The sequence below is a fragment of the Styela clava genome, chromosome 3 (assembly GCF_964204865.1).
Source record: "Styela clava chromosome 3, kaStyClav1.hap1.2, whole genome shotgun sequence".
NCBI classification, from domain to species: domain Eukaryota; kingdom Metazoa; phylum Chordata; class Ascidiacea; order Stolidobranchia; family Styelidae; genus Styela; species Styela clava.
Window position 1 is genome coordinate 16,043,215 of NC_135252.1, and position 24,028 is coordinate 16,067,242.

The window sequence follows — 24,028 nt, forward strand, 5'->3', positions numbered from 1 at the left end:
AACATTCTTACATTCTCATATCAACATTCTTACCTATTAAAATCGATAAGTAATAAACAATACAATCTACTAGAAAATGAAATTGGCAGGTTTTAAATTTTTTCATAATTTCCAGGCGACCCAATTTTGGGTCATGACCCCTAGGGAAGCAATGCCTTATACCATGTTTTGAATAACATTCTCCTCCTATAATTTTACCATATCCTATTTCAGGCTCACCACCATCCAAACCACCTGGTCCTGGTTTGGGTAAACCTGGTGGGATGTACGGAAAAGGAAAACCTCTTGGTCATAAACGAAAACCAGCTGCAGCCAGATCTAAAGGCAAGGGAAAGGGAAAAGGGTAAGGCTATGAACTCTTCAAAAAATTCACAATGCTTTTTTATTTCAGTTTCTTATGAGAAATATTCCTATTTTTAGGCAAAAAAGGGCAGGATTCTCTGGTCCTAAAAAGAGACCAAGAGGTGGTATGGCAGGTAAAGGGGCTTCAATGCCACAAACTGGTATTGATAGAAATTTTCCTCGTCGAGCAAGAAGAGGTTTTCAAAGACAGTGCTCCACTGCCTCCACTCCAGCAGGTAATGGGACTACTTTGTTTTTACCTTACCTTGAAAGAAGGATGAAATTTATTGAAAATCCTTTTTTATGTGAAGGAAGAATTTTTGAGTGCTCTTTTGAATATTTTGGGCCAAGTTGAGAAAATTGTAAGAAAGCAAAATACTTTGTCATAATAATCTTCAAAAATGACTAGGTTTTTGAAATGAATTGATGAAGATTGCCTTGTTCTCTATTCTTACCTAGGAACAGAAAAGCTTTAAATTTCAATCATACATCAACACAAGTCATATGTTTTTTATTTACTTCTGCCTTACTTTGATTAAAGCTAAATTCCTATTTTGTCGGTCTTATTAAACTTGGAAATGATTTTGAAATATATTTAGAATTTCGGATTCGAAAATGACCATAGTTTATTAGGATGTTTTCGGTAACTCCATTTTCAACTGTTAATTCCTTCTTCAGATCCAGGTCCTTTATCGCCAACCACAAGAGTTGAGCCTGCGTTACAAACACCACAGGCAGATGATGAATATGGAGATTCTATGCATAATACTGTTGTACTGTGTTCTACAGAAGATACATTCACTTTGTCACAGGTTAGCTAATCCATATTACAATGTCTTCATTTAAGTGCAATTTGTTCCAGTATAGATAGAAGACAATATGTTTAAGAAAATTTATTCCCAATCTGCCAGATGTCGAATACCCAATTTTCAAATGAAGCTATTCCAAATATTAAAATATTGAACGTAACTTATTTCTTATCGATTCGTATATTCTATCCATATTGGACCTTCTGAGTATTGAATTTCGGATTTTTAAAAAAAGTTTTAAAAGTGATAATCTGAGTCAGAATTCCCGAAACACTTCAAAATCTTTTTCTGACGAAGTATTTTCAATATATAATTTTAGAGGCTCGTAGGGCAAAGTTATTATTACCAATGTTTGCTTTCTTATTGTGTGAAGCTGGATTTAAAATCGAAATTTTTTCAGTCAAAGAGGGACAGAGTCATGGTTGAAATATTTGTCAATCCGCAGTTGGAGTGGATTTTAAACGGCTCAGAGTTTGGAGTATAACTCTGAAATTACAGTTCTCCAACGCCACACCCCAGCTGTAAAAACCTAATGGTCATTGTTACTTCGATTGCTTCGATTTTTTTTTCAGGATATGTGTGTCATTTGTGGAAGTTTTGGAAAAGGATCAGAAGGAAGATTAATCTCTTGTTCTCAATGTGGACAATGTTATCATCCTTACTGTGTTAATCTGAAACTAACTAAAGTTGTTCTAAGAAAGGGATGGAGATGTCTAGACTGCACGGTAAGAGCAACTTATCATCAATGCGATAAACAAACATGTTTTTGTTCACATAAACCATCATAACATGGCTGAATGTTTGATATAACCAGTCATCCTTCTCTACCAACAATAATTTGAAGTATTTCATCATAGTTCTCAACACAGCCAGATAAAAAATAATTTTTTAGATAATGGATTGATATTTTACGATGCACTTGTTCAGTTTGCGAACTACTCAATTTTCTAATATTCCTTGCCAGGTCCAAGTTGTTTAATGCTTTATTTTTCTTTCTTCAACACAGGTATGCGAAGAATGTGGCCAGGTAGACGATCCAGCTCATCTTTTGCTTTGTGATGACTGTGATATATCGTACCATACACATTGTTTACGACCTCCGTTACAACATGTGCCCAAAGGAGGATGGAAGTGCAAATGGTATGGGTTGAAATTGTTTTCTTATTTGCTTTATTGAGTTTTAATTTGGAATAACAGTCAATTGACTTTTTGATGTGTCACATATTTATATACTTATTATATTTTCATTTTCTTCTGGCATTCAAGCGGTCAACCATAATTCTGCTAATTCTGCTCAGTGATCTTTTCACATCTGCGTTAGTGAGCGTCACCTTGGTTTGAGCATATTCTCTAAAAACATATAATGTAATGAAGTAAATTTGTAGTCCATTTTTCATTAGAACGTCATTACCTACCTGAAATACAGCTTTCAAAACTTGAGATGAACTGATAGTTTGTCTTTCAATAGGTGTGTCCGTTGTGTACATTGTGGGACGACCTCGCCAGGAAAAAACTGTGAATGGGCATCAAATTATACATCATGTGGTCCATGTGCTTCATTAAATCATTGTCCGAAATGTAGACGCAGTTACAAAGATGAAGATATCATTATGCAGTGTGGAACTTGCGAACGGTAACATTTGTTTTTTCTGTTGATTTTCTAAGCACATCGGAAGAATTTAACAGAAAAGTTTATAGGTAGAAATGATGCTGTCTTGTTTGATTTAAGATGAAGCAAAATTGTTAGATTTCCAGTTAATAGGTTAACAGTTTGTTTGTATTTTTACTCCAAAGAGATGTACACTTATTTAGTTTGACGAATATATACGAGTTTGCATAAGCTACCAAATTTCATATGTAGTGATTAATTATTTCAATGTAGAATTTCTTTGGACTCTTTTGAGACCATCAAATTACACCTGGTTATAATTTGGAATGTAGCCTATTTGTTTCGTTCTAAAACGTAGAATATGGGAATATATTATTATGATAAAAGATGTTGGCAATGCAATAAGTTTTAAAATAAATTCATTAAATGTCCTCAATAACATATGTACTACCCCCGGTGAACGCGAAAAATAATTAAAATCAACAAAAAATTTCAATTTGATTCAAATGTTATCAGTTAATAACAGAGTTACTTTGTGTATCTTGAGTGGCATTGTGAATAATAAAAAATGAATTTTAGACAAATTATTAAAATCATATTAGTTATATTAAGAAATCTATTGCGACACTCAAAAACATTGAGTTTATATTGTGGTTACCGGTAGTTCAATATTGTTTTAAACAACATTGTATCTTTTACAGATGGCTGCATGCAGTTTGCGAATGTCTTTTCACTGAATCTGACATAGAGAAAGTTTTAGAGAAAGGATACGATTGTTGCTTCTGTAGACCTAAAGACGCGACACCGCCACATCTCACATTAGGTCGACCATCAGTTGATCCCTTATATGGAGGCAGTCAAACTGGAGTTTACTTGGGCCGTACAAGATCAGAAGTTGAAACTGTTAAGGTCTGTCTACTCTATTGTTGGACACGTTTAGTGGACATAACGATCGTTTTGTTGTTATGTTGTTCTTGTTCTTGTTGTTCTTTGACACTTTTTGGACACCTAGTGGAAATATTAAAAAACCGCTTTTCTCTTTGATCACTGGACAAATTGCTTTGAAATTTTTAGTGGTTAAAGAGGAAATTTTTCTCCAGAAGGCTATTCTATTTATTTCAAATATTTCTGTTAGCTCTGTGAAATTTGTTTTTGTTTGCAATGACGTCACCGAACGTTCTGCGGACATTGGACGCCATTTTGTGTCCTACTGTACTGCTTCGCTTGGTGTGAATACATTTGTAGACTGTGATCCGACGGTACGGTAAACCGTACTGTACTGCGAACAGACGTGTCCATATATTTGGGCGTAGCTCTCTTGTTTACTTTATTTTTATTTTTTGAGAAAATTTTTGCGGCAACACAAGTAAAAATTTCAATTAAGTTTAAAAAATAGTTCAGTTAATTATTGTGAGATATTCAATGCTAAAATGGAAGTATATGGATGATTATAAACCCTAAGTGGAATAATAATAATTAGATTATTATATTTTTTTAGGAATTTCAAAAAGATTATACATCTCTGACTATAAGTGGATTGCAGCATATTCAACGACAAATGCAAAAGTATATGGGACTATACAAGAAACGTCCAGCAGGACCTAGAGGGTAATTGAAATTTGTTTCATTTTCTGCAATGAATATGTGCAAGAGATTAATCTGTGTTTAGCATGCCCCACACAAACACAATACATTAACCATTGGAAATCTCTGTTTTTCTTCAGGGTGAGAAAATCGTCAGAAGTTCAAAGCAAAACTGCTGAACCTTCTCCTGTCAAACCTGTGACTGATGCAACTAAACCTGCGGAATCGTTAGGTCAACCTATCAATGTAGAAGCTGCTGTCACTGCATTACAAGAACCTGGAGATGTGAATAGAAATGCAAATGAAGAATCTACAACAAAACGTATGTTCTTTACCATGTTCGATTCCATTTTCTATTTTGTGATGGAATCCTGATTTATATGATTATCGGGTTTCCTTATGCTTTTGCTTGAAAGTAGAAAATATCTTCTTATTTGGATATAGTACTCTTTTAAAATATATTATTGAATTCTTGAGTGAATATATATATGCTATATTGACTATTATTAGTGTATTTGTATGCACAATCAAATTTTTTCATAGCTCCCGAACTTCCAGTAGATGGTCATCCTATTCAACTTCCAGTATCTACTGCTATAATAAAAGACTTGTCATCTGCTACTGCAACAGCTACTGAAGATTCCGGAATGGAAGGCATTGAAAAAGGTAATATATAATTGGATGCAGTGGACATATGGATCACTTTGCTAACTTGCTGTTCATGTGTGAGGTTGCTGGTGGCGTTGTTGTTGTAAAAAATACTTTCCAGTACTTTTAAATGAAAGTTCCTAGAAATCGAATCCATTTGCTTTTTATCGGTTTTTTGCGAGTACGAATTCCAGTATTTCACCCCACAATTTGCTACTTTTTTTTTTATATTACATGAGAACACCTTTATAAGACAAGGAATTTTACTGATATTGTCATCTTTTTCTGACATTCGTATCCATAACCAGCCGTGCACACCCAGATTACCAAAATTTTCACTTATTTCCTATGCTTTATATTTTAGAAAATCAATCTGCACAGCCTGGTGAAATTAAGTCACCACTTGTTGGAGTTGATGACACGACAGCAGGAATTCAGAAAAGTGAGGAATTTGAAATGGAAGCTAGTGTACCTGTGGTTGTTGACCCAACTAGAAAAGTACTCGGGATTAAGAAAGATGAGAAAAGAAGACGAAAGCCGTACAGACCGGGTATTCGAATATCTACTGATATTTTTACAGGGATGTGTAACCTGCAATGACAAATCAATTTTTTTTAAAGTCAATCTATTCGACGTTCCGAATACATTTTCATTATCAATAAATAACTGTAAACTCAATGTATTTGAATTTGGCAAGTTAAGTTAACATTTATTAGAATAGTTTACCATATTTTATAGTTTTCAGGATAAATATGGCTCCAAACTATGATTAGATACCAAACTAAATTGAACCTTTTTTGTAATATTTTCAGAATTTATTTATATTTTTGGAATTTTCAACATTTGCCATTTTGTCTTGAAACCCTCGATTTTATAAATTCTTCGATTGGTTTTGGACAGCTCCCTAGTATGACTTTATTTTTTTTATCCAAGATGTGATTAATAATAGAACTTAATAATAATTCACTGTTTATTCCGTTACCTAGGTATTGGGGGATTTACTGTACGTCAACGAGGTAGAGGTGGTTTACTAAAACCAAGAAGTAGACGTCCTGCTCACGTACCACCTGCTGTTGATAAAACTTCAACCAATGATTCAAGGACTGACACCGTTGGATCGGAAACTGTCAGTGATACAACAGGACCACCTCTACATGTTCCATATGATTTGGTTGGACAAGGCGGAAGCAATGGTAGGAAATAAAGAGAAATTTTTGTAGAATCAGTCAGGCTTTATGCTACCTACAAGAAGAATTTTTTAAATAATATTTTAACAGGAAAAAGCCAACATTTCGTCATTGTGCTTCTCCGTTTTTATTGCATTTAACATTCTTCCAATAATATCAAATATCGGTTCACATTTTCTTTTAGACCAAATATTCAAAATAAACGTTTTCAATATTATACATTCTTGATTTAGGAATAATTATTAAGAATAGTTCTATTTGAAAAATTATCATTTTGAATAATTGACGTTAACTCAATTTCTTGTTTTTTCAATTTTTCAAAATATGTGAGAATATTATCTCGGAATAGTAGACCATTCACTGCCCCAGCCCCCAAACTTCAAAATTTTTTTGTCCATGTTGAACTCATAAAGATAATGATATTTTACACAGTATTAGAATTCTGTTTTATTTTTTAAAAGTAATATTCTCGCAATTAGCACTTTTTCTTGTCTCACAGACTATATGCATCGATCGCCGATTTAAAATTCGTTTTTTCTTTATTCCTGCAGTAGGATTATCTTCTCAACCTGGTGGAACTGGCCAACCTCAGTTCAACCCTCCATTAACTGCAGGTAAGTTTTTTTAAAATATGAGCAACACATAGAGCAAGACTTTTGAATCACTTAAAATTATTTCTGGTATCTTCGCATACAGAATTTGTGTATAGGATACGTACGTATTTGGTTAGTTTTACTGTGTCCTTTAACTGTGAGCCATTTGCATGCATTAAAAGAATATCTAAATTCACAAATGTTGAAAATACTTCAGAACCAAATGTGTCGTTGGTTTCTCCGCTCAAGTTAAAAATCACATCACCGACTACAACTACGTCTACAACTAAGAAAAGAAAGAAAAGAATGAAATTGATTGATCAGTTTCCACCATATTTACAGGTACGATCAATTTATGACATAGTCAAGGGTAGGACGGTGGAAGTGGAATTTGATATACTTTTATGGAATCTTTTCAAACTTTCCAAAATACAGGAGATGAGGGAATCGCAATTCCCAAGAAATTTTATAATACGTCAATTGTGATCAACATACGTATCTTAGTGACGTCCACTCGTATAAAATTGAGACCCTGGGCACTGAACCAAAGCCCATATGTTGTTCTAGTTTTGCAAGTGGTTGCAAGTCATTTTTATATTAGAATTTGCATAAATCAGTTTTTTTATTATTTCAGGATGCATTCTTTGGCAAGAAGATAATCACAGATGCTAAAGCGAAAGGAAGTCCCTTGGATGATTTGAATGAACAACCAGCATCACCTGGAGAAGGGTAACTATATATTCAATTGTATCGTTATCACTGAATAGGTTAGGATTGCTCTATTTATACTGAGGGTAGAGGCAAGTCTACAAGACAGCTTTATCATACTTATGGTGAACCATGGCCTTTCGTTGAGTCCTGGTTTGGTTTGTGAATAGTTAACTAGTTATTTATTTCGAATTCATGGACTTGGTTAAATATATTATAGAAAACATAATGCCATTTCTCTTTAGCACTCTATTAGGCTCCACAGCTCATTTTTATTTACTTATTCTTTTTCCAGCTATGGAGCGAAACATGGAAGTGATTCTCGTCTTATCCTTCCTGACAGATTGACACAGAGATTAGAAGCACAGGCTGCTCACCAAGCTGCTTCTCTAGCCAATGCAGGACAATCTTCCTCATCTCATGTATAGTTTCTATTTATTTGGTTTTTTATATTTCATACTCTTATATTATAGGCTACTATGTTTTCATGGGGATCTGTGTTAAATTGACTGTTGTCACTTAGTATATACAAAAATATGATATGATACCATACATTCTTACAATATCTAAAAGCAAGAACGAACTATTTCCAAAATCAATCGAGCATATAACAATAACAGTGCAAATAAAAAACAGGCAGAGTTGCCAGAAATCAACAATATCCATGGCTAAGTCCCAATGTTATAACCACTTAGGCCAATGTTTATCTATCGTAAGTTTTTTAATTGAGGTCTAACTGGTAAAATGAAAAAGGTTTCAAGTCCCAACATCATCGTTGAAAATTTTCAATTTAACCACAAAATGAACTTGTTAAGGCAGCAGTTCCCAAACTTTTTTATCTTGCGGCGCCAAATTATCACAGAAAAAAACTCACATCGCACCTGCACGAAAAAAACGTGCTTTTGAATAAAGCTCAATTTTGTGATTTTTAATGTGTACTTTTGGCCTTTAATTTAATTTGTTTAGTTGTATGATCGTTTGATATATGAACAAGAACCAATTGACAAAAAATTTATATGTAATGTTGGAATTATAGAACTTTTTTGTGTATCACTGCCATATTTGAAAATTTATTGGACCACAAGAAAATGCTTGGCAGCTCACAGTTTGCTGACCGCTTACTTTGGCAATTGCACTAATTATTTCTCAACCTGTTGTATCTGCCTCTATCTCTGATATCTTGACATCAAATGAATTCTAGACTAGACATTTCTCACTAATGTTTCTAATATAGTTAGCTTGATGAAGTCCAATTACTTTTTCAGGGTAACACAAGATCACAGAGACATCCATCTCAACCACAAGATGAAGATGCAATGTTAAATGAACAAGATTTACTCGGTGTTTTACCTGATTTACCATTCAAAGATGATGAATTACTTGGCATGTTTTCCACATCTGATCTCAAACCAGAACAAGGTCAGCATTTGTCGATGTTTCGAAATATTCATGAACTACCAAGGAGGGGAAACGAGGAAATAAATTTTTTTTTTTTGATTTTTGTTCAACATATGAGGTGAATCAATTCAAAAAACTAATTTGAAGTTTTCAAATACCCAATTACAAAACAGTACATAATTTTTGTTGGCTGATATGTAAATTAATTGGGATTCAAAATGAAAGTATGTGACACATGCCAACTTTATTAGGCTGCTTTTGTGCTTTTGATTACCCATCAAATTTTGAATAAAGTTTTGCATACTTCTACAATAGAGTGAACTAAAGTGAACAATTTAAATAATTTTAAATATTCGATGGTGCCTGAATCTGCTATTATTCGCAAAGTCTGTTTGGTGGATCCCTGTTTTCATTTCCAATCTATGGTTCAATATTTTAATAATTTCCAATTTTCAGGTGCAAATGATTCACATGAAAATATTCTCAGTCCTTCAGCATTGGAGAAGATGGTTCGAGATGGATTAGAAAACATAGATAGCAGTGATATGGCAGCTTTATTTTCTGATGTTCTGACCCATCAACCGGATGGAACCATAAAGCAAGGTTAGTTAAAGGATTTTTCGTTGCTTGATTATTTGAAACTAAAATTGCGGAAAATACCTAAGGTGCAATGAACAAGAACTTACATCATTCTCGATTTAGGAATGATTCAGAATATTTTTATTTGCATTTTGTGATTGATACATTTGCTAGCCAGACAAAAAATAAACACTCAGATTCTTCCCCATCGAGCATAAAATCCGAATCCGACAGTTTATGTTTAAAAAGTGCTTACATTGGTAAAAATACATAATTTTTCTTGTTTTTGTGGCTGCGTTAAATCTTCGTATGTTTTGCCTGGTGCCTTTGTTACTGGAAGGCTGGGCAATATCCACATTATCTTCTATTTTTGTGTGGCCCGTCTTGATGTCTGAAGTTGGTTAAATGGCCCACTGGCAAAACATGTTGCACAACCCTGATTTATCTCAAACATTCTTTATTGCCAAATTTAACTTTCATGAATTTGCTCAATCAACTTCTCAAATTCTTTTTTATCCTGCTGAGTTGGTGCTCTTAATTCAAACAATAGATTGATCTGCAATCAAACCAGAGTTCACTAATCTCTCATGCCAGCAAAAATTGATGAAGTGCTATCTCCTAAAATCTTGTATTATAGCTCAGACTTGGTGATTTTGTCTTTGTCTATGAAATCTTCCTTTGCTGCTATGAAACGGCTACCAGGAGTAGCTATACAAAACTTGTGTTGTGTGGGATGAAAATGATCCCTATATTACATTTTCATCAAATTATATGGAAAAAAAACTTTCAATAATTCTTTGTTTATTCTAGAAAATGCATCACATGGTGAAAGTTCTGATAATGCAGCGAATGTTCAACAACACGGCATTCTGTCTCCAGATAAAATACAGGATGTAAAACAATCTTCCCAATCTCATATGATTCAACAACAGCATTCAAGATCAGTTCCAACATCAGTGATGCAAATGCAACAGGTATGTTTCAGGCAGCGATGGCTCAATAAAATATTCTACTACCTCTATTACTTCCAGATACATTCTGATATGATACTTTTTGAATCTGAAGTATTGAATATAGATCGGTGATCGGCCCCCTTTCAAAGACTCTCGATACTCATATTTCTATAAAAATACCTAGTTTTGCTTTTAACACATTTCCATCTATCACCGTAATTTAATTAATGTAGTAATCACGAATGGTACCTAGGGGATGTTTTTACTCATGGCTCCCTGAAGGGTCTGAGGACCCAGTTGGAAAAACCCAACCTTAGAGCAACCAACCCGCCTTCTATTCGTTGCAATTCCATTCTTCTGACCTAGTTTATTAGCCTTATAGTTTATTTACATTGACACGCTCTAATTTATGCTACATTTGCCAATGTTTTATCTTTTAGATTACCAATTCTTTCTATTTATATTTATTTTTGAAATACTATTTTCCACTGCTGTATGTGGAAGGCCAGTGTTACTGGCAAACGGGCCTAACTTTTTGAAATAAAATGGCATGAAGACTGAAAATTGGTTTCTTATTTTTCGTTTTTGTAGACAAACGATCCTGCCCAACAACAACAACAACAAATAGAAGAACAGAGAAAACTTGCTATTCAACAAGAATTACAAGAAATTGAGATAAAACAACGCCAACAGCATTTACACAGACAACATGCCATACAGAGACAAATGAGTGCGAACATTCCTCCTACTGGCTTCTCAATGAACCAACCTGACCAGAACCTGTCTGGGCATCAGATCATAAATATGGGACAAAATCGACAAGCTCTAGGGCCGAGCGTTACGCCAGGGCCACACGGAATGCCCATGATGCCCCAACACATGGATCCATCCCGACCACGTTCTCATCATACCACCCCAGTAATGTCCCCAGTGCCCATGATGGGTCAACAACCCGGGCATCCCATGTCGCAACAAATTCCGCCAGGACACAGTCCACATCAAACTCCCCCGCCACCACCTATATTCGCAAGACAAACTTCCATGCCAATTCTATCGACAGCACAAAATACAGTTCAGAATGAAATTCAACAAATTCATCAGCAAATGCAAATGCAGGGACAACTGGGACCACGTCAGGCTATTCCTAAAGGTTAGCGATGATTTTATACTTCGAGATTATGTTTGGAATTATTGATCGAAGGATGTCCTAACTAATGTTCGCTTTAAATGGGAGACATAACTCATGTTATTTGAATAGGATGTTTTTTAAAAATTCAGATTAATGAAATTACTTTTTGTAGTAAATTTATCATTTTTTTGTCACAAAACCTTGGTTCACATAAAATTTCATTTATATATCATGCATGCTACTCAATTGATGATCACACAAGAAATATTCAAAATTACCAACTTGAAGTTAAGCAAGAGAGGAATGTTATAAGATATGGATACTAAGGTTAAATGAATATTCTGTAAACGCAATGTCCGGAATTGTACCGATTGTCCTATGAAGGTGTTGCAGTTAAACCAGCGAATTATCAGGCCCTGTACTTTTTTTCCTGTAGCCTACTCTGGATTATAACTGTTATGTCTCCATGCTTTTTATAGATTTAGTTAAGTTTGATTTTGTTTTGCCTTTAAACTTTCCAACTGAACTTTTTGATTTCTAACAGGACCAATTGGGGCTCGACCTATGATCGTTCAATCACCAACAACCGGTACCATTGAAATGCATAATATACAAGCAATGACATCAGCATCACGATCACCAGCTGTTTTTCATGATCAAACTGCTAGTAGTGGGAATATTATTGTACAACATCAACCTGGCATGCAACAGAATGTTGGTGTACATTCACATCAAGGAACATCTAGATTCCCTAGCCCACAACATCAAGGTGGTCAACCTAAATTTCAACCATCCGGTTTACCAGTCCAACAAAGTCAAAAAATGCCCCTTCCTCCTGAAGCTTATCTAACCGGGCCATCTGTGACAGGACAGGATCAAGGGGTCACAAACATGGTTGGACCAAGCGGTGCAATGCCTGCCCCGACACATAAAAGATCGTCTTCAGTACCTGTTGCTCATGGTGGAATGGTATCAACTACAACTGAGATAGTGAATACTGCACCTGGTATTGATATACCACCATCTCTTGGAACTGTAACCCAGTCTATGGTAAGTTGTTATGGCATAGTACAGTGTAAAACATTTTTGTCAGTGGGCTTCAGACATCTTGCTGGGCCACACGAAAGATCTGTTTTTTTCATATACACAACAAATTATAAGATTCGGCATACTCGCTATGTACATTAACGACAACCAGAGCTCCACTGGAAAGGTAGGAGAAGAGAATGCGGCTATTTCTTAGTCTTCCAGTAATAAAGGCACTGACGTGCCAGTTTGTGGCCCATGGGCCACCTGTTGCATACCCCTTGCCTAGTAGTTAGAGAGTTAAGACCCTTGTGACAGCACTTGAAATATTACACTAAATGTAGATATATGAAGACTTTTTTTTCAGCTTAATAAATGACAAATAATGTCAATGTTTTTGCACAATAAAAGTGTTTGCTTTGTTTTGCACTGTTTACCTATGGCCTGCGAACAAACCAAAAATATTTTTGGCTTACGAAGCTAACAACTTTCGAGCACTCTGGTATAGATAATTCTATATTGTGACTTCTAACTATCGATTTATACTTTATTGTTATATATTAGGTTCAGCCAATGCCAGCACAAATAACTGTTTCAACACAAGGAGGAAAATCCGTACCTGTATCATCTACTCCACCTATGTCACAATCTGGCGAAATTCTCCCAGGTCCTTCTACTCCTCTGCCTGATTTCTCAAGGTATGCATGCAAGGACCGGTACAGTATAGAATACTACATATATATGAGTTTTCTTGGACAACATAAACTGCATATTTGTTGTCCAATTTGGATTACAATAGCTGACCAAGAATATTTGAGATTTTTTTTTGTTTTGAAATCTTTTGATATGTTGAAATATGAATGTTTTGTCTTCACATAAGTCAGCAACAACATGTGGACATATGTATGGTGTCATTTTAAAATAGAACTTTGGTCTAAAAAGTAGTAATTTCACTGTTATTTTACATTTCGTGTTGTGTCAATTTGCATTAAAGGAATCGCCAATAACTTTGCTCAAAAAAGAATCTTATTCATTTCTGAAAGAGTGTGTGCCATTGATGAAAAGATATTGAAAATGCACTTATAATTAACTTGGTAACCAAGTGAGAGCGATAACTCCATGTTTAATCAATCTTAAGACAATAATTTGTAACCCTGGCTTGATATGAAATGTATTTTTTTGTCTGAAAACCAAATTTATTTTTATTTTTTTTATAAACAGTGATGCAAACCTGTTTGAGCCTGCTCCACCACCTTGGCCTCTTGGTACTGAGTTAGATGGAGACTGTATGTCTGTGAATCAAAGGAATTTATTAAAGTGGGAGAAAGATGAACCTCTAGGTAAGGAAACTTGAATTTTTGGTAATCATTTTTGGAAATAAACGTCTTTCCCATAATATAATTGAGCGTAAATGCTGTACAGAATAATATGAACAGTGCTGCCATTATTTGAAAATAAATATCTAATCGTTTTTGCTTATTCTCCCAATAATACAAAATCATTTATGTGTATCCATATCCTCAGAGCGTCATTTCAAACTAGTTGTAAAATCGATTCCTAAATAAAGGTTTTGGTAATTTCCATTTGCTGTGTTCCATGCCTGTGTTTAAATATCGATGCAACAACTTTTAATTGCACTTTTTGTGTTACTCATTCTTTTAACTTATTCTTTCAGGTGAATTGTCTACTATCTCACCTGTATTATATGCAAACGTTAAGTTCCCTAACTTGAAACAAGAAATGCCAGACTGGCAGACGAGAGCCAAACACATTGCTAAATTATGGAGAAAGGCTACGCCAGAAGACAGAGCACCATTTTTGGTAAAACTTTAATTTCTGATTTTGTGTCGCAATACTTTATTTGCAATACCTTCTGTAACCCTCGGCCCATTCGACTTTTTTTTTACCTATATCACTCGTTCCCAACCTCTCATGGCTCATGGCCCCCTTCTGGACGCTTTTATCACCCATAACCCTCTGACCTTCTGAACTCGTGAGTCGTGACCCCATGTGGTTATCTATTTCAGAAAATTATACATACTCAAGTCTAGCATAGGCACCAGGTGTCACTGGCCTGTATTATATCGTTTAAATCTAATTAACATCGTTTCGAATCAATTACTCAACTACATAAAAATACTCGTTTCAGTATATTTCACCAAAAAGAATGGGCTTTACTAATTATATTTTAATTATGTGTTGTTGCAGTTAAAAGCAAGAGACAACAGATCTTTATTAAAAATAAGTCGAACAAGAAAAGTGGAAACAAATAAAACTCCACCTATGATAACAGAAGAAACAGAAGTGAAGACTTCAGCTACTGTAAGTTCCATGATATTATTTCAAATTTTAATTTAATTTTTAAAAACGATTTTATTGTTGACTGAAAATCAGGGGCTCCCGAAGTATGCGAACCAAGATGGCGGACATCGAAATGTAATATGTGTACTAAGTTAGGGTTAGGCCATAATTTTAGCTATAAATACTACGGGAGGCTTTTGGCTAGTCTTCGAACTGATAATAGGACTAAAATAAGGAAAATTGGAAAAAAAATTATCGCCTAACCCTGACCTGTTACCTATGTTACGTTCCAATGTCCGCCATCTTGATTCGCATACTTCGGGAGCACCGAAAATCATTTATGTAAATGTGTTACAAGAAATTGCTTGAAAAAGGTGAACAAGTGTTTTTTGGTTCGGTTACAGTAAATCTAATCTCCCTATAATTATGTGAAATAACTTGATATTGAATTAAAATATTTGTAATATTTGCTGTAATTCGGAGACACCCATATTCTGAAATGCCATCGTAACCTAGAATAAGTTATTTGTTTTGTTTAATCTAGACCAGAGGTGAGCAAGGTTTTTGGACCAGGGGCCAAATATTTTGTCCACCTAGACTGGAGGGCCATGTAAGCGTTACGAAAAAAGTTACGTTTTATGAACAAAATTTTATATACGATGTTACAAAAGCAAAAGTGGAAAACAATGAGCTTCGACTAAATTTAATCACAATCTAAACCGATTTCTTGAGCTATTTTATCACAAAAACATCAAAATTTGGCTTCAGTTTGGTTTTGACAGCATCAGGTGGGCCAGATTGAATTACCCAACGGGCCGGATTTGACCTGCGGGCCATAGTTTGTCCATGTCAGATCTAGACTATACCCATATTATTGTTCATCGAGATATAGCAGGGGTCCACTTTATTGATGCGGCTTTGGTCGGCAAAAAAATTGTCAGTGTTGGAGTGATCTGGGTAAAATAACAGAACCAGAAACCAGACTTATTACTAGTGTGACTTAAACTCCCAAGATAATTTCTAATCCAGAAAAACATTCTGGATCATACAATGTCCATTAAAGTAAAAATCTATAATTTAATAGCCTGTTGCATTTAACTTGAAATGTTACTGTATGAATTCAATTTACTTTCAGGAGAGCATAAAGCAAGAAAAAACTGACGATATTCTGATGAAACCTGCTGTTTCACAACATAGTACACCTCCCATGCCAGTATCTTCTCAAGTTACTCCATCCTCAATCTCACAAAGCATTGATGCAACAACTGGGAAGATAGAGATGAGTAGCGACCAACATTCATTCGCAAAACCAGATTCCAGGTCTGTATTATTTCTATGTTTAAATAAAAAAGATGTGCAATTGTTAGAGGGAAACGAAATTGGAAAATTGCCAAACTAATTGAACAGGGCCCGGTTTGAGTATAGATAAGGATAATAATCAAAACTGAAGCCTTTACGTTTCATTACTTTCAAGTGAGTGAGAAATATAGATTAAAGTAATTCTACTTTGGAAGTTGTACGGTTAATAATGCTATACATCTGGAATAAGCAGGGGTGGGGGATGCTGGGGTTTGAAAAAGGTATTAGGCTACCCTGACGCATTGGTATGAGGCCGGCCAAATCATAATAATAATATTATATTTTACTCCAGGACGACAACACCGAAACCCCCGTCACCTGGAGCAGCTCAGTTGCCATCAGCAACAGTACCATCTCAGACCTTACCCCCAGATTATATCACGACTGTTAAACAACAACCAAGAACTGTTCCTGTCAGTGCATACTTTGCTGGTCAGACAACAGAACCTGGACAGATGGAAACTGCTCAAACATCTCAGAAACAGGTATGAAGGGTGTGCTACATGATTTTATTCGCATTTCTAAAGCTAGTTTGTCGTTAGAATGGGGTCGACTATTTCATTTAATAAGCACAAATGTTAAAAATTAGTCTTAACATATTTAAAAGATTCGACTTAAGACGTTCAAAAGCCGCAATCGCCTTGTGGTTAGTGTTGGAATTTCACATGTAGCAAGTTTATTTGATGTCATATATCTTGATTCGGATTTTTTAAAAAAAAAATAATTGTTCAAAATAACTCATGAGAATCAATTTGAGTGGCATGAACGTTTCATATGGGATCACAAACAAGATATACAATTTTCATTTTTCATTCCAGAGTCCAGTAAAGATAACCCACGCCAAAACAGAGCGTCGTCCGAGTCTCGATATACAAGCATTCCCAATGCAGCCAACAGTACAGGAATCACCAACAAAATCCGCTACAGTAACCAGATCTCTTTCAGTAGGAGCCCCCCTTCCTGAATCCATGTTTCCCCATTCCGGTACCCCGAAGGGTAAAGCACCAGGAACCCCATCGTCAAAAACGCCACCAATGGATGCCAAGAATCGTCGTTTATCTGTGGATTCTCAAGTACTGCAGTTGTCCTCACCTATGGAAACTGATATCAAACCACAAATACAAATGTCACCAACTCCAGCTCACATAAGACAAGTTATATATCAACCGTCTTCACATAGAAAGTAGGTCTTCTTCTCAAGTGTAGAACTAGATGGGCCCAGCGATAAAAGCATTAGAGTTAACTGTGTTGGCATCGCGGGTTACACATTGCTGGTTCAATTCCTATGTTAGAACAATCTAATTACAAAATTTGTCATTTCCAGCATTTATTATCTCATGCGCGGAAAAGATATACTTCTGACCAAACTTTAAAGCGTTTCTGATTTTTTATCTTGTATTTGGTTGCAGTGGCGCAGCCAGGGGGGGGTTTTCGGGGTCGAACCCCCCCCCCCTTTTGAATTTTTTTGAAAACAGAAAAAGCCGCCGATAACGCGTGCAATTGCTTTCTGCTAAAATCGCCGTATGTTTTCATCAAGGCGGCGTGTTATTTAGGCCGTAAACGCCTTCTCGTTGGTATTTATTCGCTCTAAATCACAAATTTGTGTCACGGGAACAATTATAATTATTTTATTTTTGTACTCGCACGAAATTGTGAAAACTGAAAAAGCGTGCAATTGCCTTCTGCTAAAATCGCCGATTGTTTTCATCAGTGTGTTATTTAGGCCGTAAACGCCTTTACGTCGGCATTTATTCTCTATAAATCACAAATTTGTGCCACGATAAACATGATGATTATTTTATTTTTGTACTTTGCAAGGAATTGTCAATTTGGTGAGAGTTATTATACGTTCATCGGCGGCGAGGTTCTAAAGACAAATGAAGGAGTAAACCCGCGATCTAAATTTGACTGAAAATCGACAATATAAAATACTGAAAACAAAACCATAAACAATAGGCTATAAGATTTGTTGAGTCCTGCGACAGTCTAAAAACGCTTTTCTAGTCTAAGAACGCTTTTGAAAATCGCAAAATTTCGTGTGCCCAAGGCACACATGTTTCCTCGCTGTTTAGGAACATTAAAATCGAAACACGGTTAATTGTGGGTGGGATCCATTACTTTAAAATTGTCGTCGAAAATTTCAGTGTTATCATTAAACAAGGTTGAAAACGCGATTTTTTCCCAGTTAGTGATGATATATAAGATAATTAATCTGAAGTATATCCATCAATTTTTATTCTACTGAAATAAATTTTACTCCATGAGAATTTACAGCAGATTTACGGATTTTTCGAAAGCTTTTATCTTTAAAAATAATCGGAGTGGCAGCTTTGCGATTCAACGGAGTCAATGTTACAAGCACATCTCCAATTTGTCGAATTCGCATAATAGAAAAAATACGGATCAAAACAATGTATAATAGGGCAGTTTACCACACATTTTTATGCGGAATTCCGTGGTGTTTTAGAGTGGCTCTTGTTTTGTCGGCGCAACCGCAGGTTAAATTGAAGACAATTAAATTAATAAAGCAGGACATTTTAAATATGCCCTTATCGGTCATGGATTGGTTACCTTGCGCAAAAGAAAAATCATTTTTCGTTAGAAAAGTCGGCTCTTTTAACAAGTGACGTAATCGCGGCGACTGTTCGGCGTGGATTTCGAGGCGATGAATTTGTATTTTTGATTTACTGGTATACTTTATATCTCTTTTCATTGTATGAAGTAAAATTGTACTAAACGTGATTTTATATCAGATATCGAGATTTTACTAACGGCGATAACGAGGTCACAAGATTGCAAAAATACGTATCAAAATTAAATATATCAGGCAGCTTATCTCATTGTTTTATGTCCACGGCAGTAATGTTTTTATTTTGACGTAGAAAGTCGAGACCGCGAGTTGCGTTGGGGACAATAAAATTAATATATACGTAAGGACATTTTAGAATCTCGTAGTTGAATATGAATTGAATATTTTACGCGACAGAAGCTGAAAATGCGGCTCTATTAACGAGCGCGTGATCGCGTTGACGGTTACAGACGCCATTAGTAATTTCCGATTTTGAAACCCCCCCTTTTAAAAATCCTGGCTGCGCGCCTGTTTGGTTGTATTACAATATGTGACTTACCATATTTTAATATTCTTCACTATCCTATGAGTAAATATATATATATATATATCGTTTAGTTCTCGTCGTGCGAGATTGTGGGAGCAATCTCAGCCTCCTCCACCACCATACCCATCCCACACCTCTCAAGCACCAGTGGTAACGCCGAACACCCCTGGATTTATGTATCCGAGAGGTCAAATGATGCAGATGCAAGGACCAAGAGTGGGAGTATTAACTCAAGGTGAGTATGTTGTACATTGCAAGAGTAAAGGCAAGGTTGAGAAAATTTCCGTGACGGACCCCTTGCAATATTTCTTCTGGCTTGCTAACTTCCGTCAAAATTTCAAATATTCTAAAATATCTGAAATCGAAATATTACAACAAAAGGCTTACTACTCTCTCTCCAATTCTCAAGACTGAAGCGAAGATTCGATAAAGCCTTTTCAACTTATGTTGTGTGGAGTGTGCTTCTAGGACTCAAACATACTTAGATCAAATTTTATTAGTGTTTCTTCTTTCGAGTGACTTTCTTTCACTTCTGATTGAGTTTAATTTCATAAAGATATATATATATTTTTAGCTGCTCATGGAATGTTACGTACGCCACCACCTAGTATGATGGCATTTCCGTTTGAGGGACAATCATCTCTCCCACCTGGACACGCAATGGCTCACCAGAATTTTCCACCTAATATGCACGGCGTAAAGGTATTTTCTTAAAATAGTAGTTCGAGTAGTTCTGTTATTGTGCTTCTTTCAAATGCGAACAACAAATTTGGTATTAGTTTTGAATCTCAGTATTTAATAAAAAAATAAAACAATGGTCATTTTTCTCTGGGCATGATGGTTTATAATTGAACTTAATAAAGTAATTTTGTCTATCCTTTTTGCTATATTTTCTTTTGTATTTCGTTTTTGTAACAAAAATGATAAAATTCGACTGAAACGTTAAACCATATCGTAATTTACTTGTCAAATAGTATGCGTGTTATAATGGGAGTTACCATATTGGTAATGAAACATGGTTCGCCTGTGAGGAATTCAGTTTTCATAATGTTAAGTTTTGAAAACTATCAATAGGTATTCTATTGTTGCAAATTGTTGCAACCATGTAAGTGCTTAACTATTGATTCCCTGAAAGTCTCGAATCGTTAAATCCCATTGATAAATTTGTTATCTCCTTTACGAATATCTCTTTTGTAGGGTTTCCCTCCGGCTGCACAGCATCCCCCAGGTGCCTACATTGAATTGCGACATTCTAACCAAACTGATCCGGCAATTCGTCGGCAAAATATATTGAGAATTGGAAATGTCTGCTCTACTGGTTCGACTCCTTCACAACCCCAACCTGTTGCTACACCTGAACAATCTTTATCATCTGAAGGAAAAACAACTACCAGCTCAATTTTATCTAAGGTGGATAATTTTTCTTTTGTGGCTCTTGTTAGATTCCACAACACCAATGAGATTTTGAACAGAGGAAATATTTTGAATCTGAATTTAAAAAATTAAATATATTTTGTGTTAGTTAATATTCAAAGCCAGAGTAAATGTTAGATAATGTACATTGATGTGATTGGCAATGCATAGGTAGAATTTTCATGTGAAAATCCATTGTTTTGCTTGGGTTCATGTTATACGTTACTAAATTTAAAACTTCTTGAACTTTTTTTTAAACATTTGAAGATTAAGTTGAATTGTTAAATGGTAAATGTGGTACAATGTGATAGTCTGATACACCTGATATTTTTATATCAAGTTAGAGGATTTAGTACCTAGTGCAAACCAGAGTTTGGCATGGTAATATCGAAGTTAGACGAGTATTTTCCTAATCCCTGCAAATTAGGTAGAAGTTTTGAATCTGTCGAAGTCAAAACGTCGGAGTCTAGCGCTAATTTTTGTTAACTATTTGCCAGAGCCTGCCCCGTTTTTCAAAGTCATAGTTGTGTTCATAGATTGAGCTGTTTTTATATCACTTGATATTTGTACTTTCGTTCCACTTTTCTGCCTTCCCCTCATATGTATCATATTGAATTGAATCATGTTTTAACCTTTGCTCATTTCAAACATTGATCATATGTTTTACAGCCTGCTGAAGTATCAGTCCAGCAACCAACTGGTGTTGCTCCATCAACAAGTGAACATAAATCAGAAGATCCGTTTGCTGGTGGACATTTGCCTCATGATGAATATCTTGATGCTTTATTGAGAAGTGATGAATTCAAAGATTTGCATTTCCAGGTATATGCTAAGTTCGTTTTGTGGTATTTTCATTCTCACAATGGAGTTTTTATTTCTTTTCACTAATAAGCTTATAGGAGGTCAAATTTGTCTGGTTCAAACGGGTTTCAACCAGAATATAATAAATTAAATTAGGTAAGCAATGCTGAACTGAAAAGATTTTTGATCATGGATGCTTGTATAGAGCCTGATTTAAAGTGGAGACGTGACATTGTCATATAAAACAAAAAATACATACCTGTGTGTTTTTCAGGGCCCTGGTACATCAACCACTTTAGCTGGTAAAACACAGACCTTAGTGTCATCATCCAGTGTTTCATCATCGACTCAGATGGTGACTTTGACTTCTCACACAGCGATAAAAAGTTCATCACCTGAAATATCAAAACCTGTTCAGGCTACAGAAGCAACAAAACCTGATTTGGAAAAAGAAAATGACAATACACAAAAATCAGCAGAATCTACAAAAGAAGCTGTAAAGGCAGATTCTGCTGTCGAGCAGTCTGAGCATGAAAAGGTGGATGAAGAAAAGGGGGATGAAGCCATAGTAAAGGACGGTAAAGGCAATGCAGAGACGAAAGCAACTGAACCTGCAGAAGATACCAGCACTGATTCGAAAGGCAAAGACATGCCGGTTGTACTCAAGAATGATCACAGTTACTTTAAAAGCAAAGAAATGAAATCAAACATCGATGAAAATAAGAACATTGAAAGTAAAATGGAGGAAAAGAAAGATATTGACCAGGAAAAACCTAAACTTAATGTAGACATCGACAAGTGTGGTACGAGTTTGAGTGGAGTGGGATTAACGCCACCTCCTGATTCTGAAGTAGCAATGTTTGTTCCATCTGAGGAAGAACCACGACGAGAAGCATCGGGTGATCTAAATGTTAGTAATGTTATCATAGTACCTGGTACACCACCCTGTGGGACGCCAGTATCAAAAACACTTTCGAATGAATCAAGAGAATCAAAACAAGATAGTAAGGAGGCCATTACTGAAAAGAATGATTCTACTGAAAATGAGAATAAAGATAATGAAAACAAGCAGGAAAGCAAAGAAAATGAGCAGGGAGTCGAAAAAACTGAATCCGAAGTTAAAGAAAAGAAAGAAGGCGAATCAAAAGATAGTCCAGACTCGAAATCAGATTCTGGAAATCAAGTCACACAACCTCCCGTTCCTGATATCAATTCTGGGATTGATCAATCGAAGGAAGATCGTTATAGTATTGATTATTCATACGACATACAACCTCTTCCAAAATCTCCAGTACCTCCACCTGTACGCAATCTAGCGAAGTTTGCTAAAATACCTGACCCTCCTGTTCAAAAGCAAAATCAAAGAGGAAACGCCTGTGATAAAGAAGAATCCGATCAAAAAATTCAACAAAAACCAGAAACAGATTTGTCGACTCCTAAAACTGTTGAAACAGAAAAAATGGAAGTTATGAAGAAGTCAATTACTGAAGATGGAAGGGTTACTAATGTTCTAACTTCAACTTCACAATCAGAAAATACAGAAACACCTATCTCAATCAGCTCTACAGTTCAAGCCGTTACTACAACATCTGTAACCAGTATTATTTCACCTGTTAGCACTACAACTAGTTCCATTGCCAAAGATTTAGCTACATCCGATAATACCGAACAAAAGACTTCTGAGTCAGAAGATGCCAAGACCAGTCAAGTTGAACAAAAACAAGTTGAAATTGATAAAGGTGATCAGCCAGAGCAGAAAACTTCAGATCCTTATGTGCCTCAATTGTCTGTTTCAGTCCCAACTATCTCTTCTGTCTCTGATGACAAAATTTCATCTGAGGATAACACTGGAGTAACCACTCCTAGTTCTGTTCATTCTATGACTGCTGCTCCTCCTTTCCCAATGCCTGCATTTGCTATTTCATCTGCAACACCGATGACCATTGTACCTTCTGTTACACAAACTATGGAGCAAGCAGTTTCAAACTCCATTGTAAGCTCGGCATCCGGAACTTCAAAGGCTGACACAGCAGGAATAATGGAAGTCGCACAACCTGTTGAATCTGGGGAAGCACCACCCAGCACCTCAGTGGCCTCTACTGAAAATTCTCTTCAACCGATGATAACTCCAGCGACAATCTCTTCCGAAGTACTAACTACGCCTTATCCAATTCCTGGAGTGCCGACATCTCAATCAATATTAGAGGCTGAGAATATGAAGACACCCACTCGACCTATGCCGCCTCCTGCCGTACAAACTTCAGTTTCTCCTACTCAAACTACTCAAATATCACCAAGTAAAGATGAAAGTAAATCAACAACTACTTTATCCACAACCACGCCACCTCGTCCTAAACCATTATTGATCAAAGAGCAACCTCTATTGTTGCAAGACTTGCTTGAGGAAGAAAAGAGAGAGCAAGAGAAAGCAAGGTTAGTATTGTATGTGTCTTCATAAATTGCATTTTAGCAG

The 24,028-nt window shown here is 35.7% G+C and overlaps 1 protein-coding gene across 3 annotated transcripts in view; it reads left to right on the plus strand.

The window, feature by feature from the left end:
• LOC120343569 (histone-lysine N-methyltransferase 2C-like) overlaps positions 1-24,028 on the plus strand; it is a 62,937-nt gene that overhangs the window by 9,629 nt on the left and 29,280 nt on the right. For all 3 annotated transcript variants that reach the window (XM_039412784.2, XM_078111206.1, XM_039412785.2), the window contains exons 15-47: positions 214-343; positions 421-578; positions 1,021-1,154; positions 1,724-1,876; positions 2,158-2,291; positions 2,620-2,784; positions 3,462-3,669; positions 4,259-4,368; positions 4,485-4,666; positions 4,888-5,010; positions 5,357-5,542; positions 5,979-6,185; positions 6,731-6,793; positions 6,990-7,114; positions 7,407-7,501; positions 7,776-7,902; positions 8,746-8,899; positions 9,335-9,481; positions 10,268-10,431; positions 11,002-11,560; positions 12,084-12,589; positions 13,130-13,263; positions 13,787-13,905; positions 14,241-14,386; positions 14,774-14,887; positions 16,002-16,186; positions 16,518-16,710; positions 17,044-17,408; positions 19,413-19,576; positions 19,916-20,043; positions 20,539-20,751; positions 21,424-21,576; positions 21,830-23,988. In XM_039412784.2, the coding sequence (XP_039268718.2) occupies positions 214-343; positions 421-578; positions 1,021-1,154; positions 1,724-1,876; positions 2,158-2,291; positions 2,620-2,784; positions 3,462-3,669; positions 4,259-4,368; positions 4,485-4,666; positions 4,888-5,010; positions 5,357-5,542; positions 5,979-6,185; positions 6,731-6,793; positions 6,990-7,114; positions 7,407-7,501; positions 7,776-7,902; positions 8,746-8,899; positions 9,335-9,481; positions 10,268-10,431; positions 11,002-11,560; positions 12,084-12,589; positions 13,130-13,263; positions 13,787-13,905; positions 14,241-14,386; positions 14,774-14,887; positions 16,002-16,186; positions 16,518-16,710; positions 17,044-17,408; positions 19,413-19,576; positions 19,916-20,043; positions 20,539-20,751; positions 21,424-21,576; positions 21,830-23,988 (7,903 nt within the window). The remainder of the gene's footprint in view (positions 1-213; positions 344-420; positions 579-1,020; positions 1,155-1,723; positions 1,877-2,157; positions 2,292-2,619; positions 2,785-3,461; positions 3,670-4,258; positions 4,369-4,484; positions 4,667-4,887; positions 5,011-5,356; positions 5,543-5,978; positions 6,186-6,730; positions 6,794-6,989; positions 7,115-7,406; positions 7,502-7,775; positions 7,903-8,745; positions 8,900-9,334; positions 9,482-10,267; positions 10,432-11,001; positions 11,561-12,083; positions 12,590-13,129; positions 13,264-13,786; positions 13,906-14,240; positions 14,387-14,773; positions 14,888-16,001; positions 16,187-16,517; positions 16,711-17,043; positions 17,409-19,412; positions 19,577-19,915; positions 20,044-20,538; positions 20,752-21,423; positions 21,577-21,829; positions 23,989-24,028) is intronic.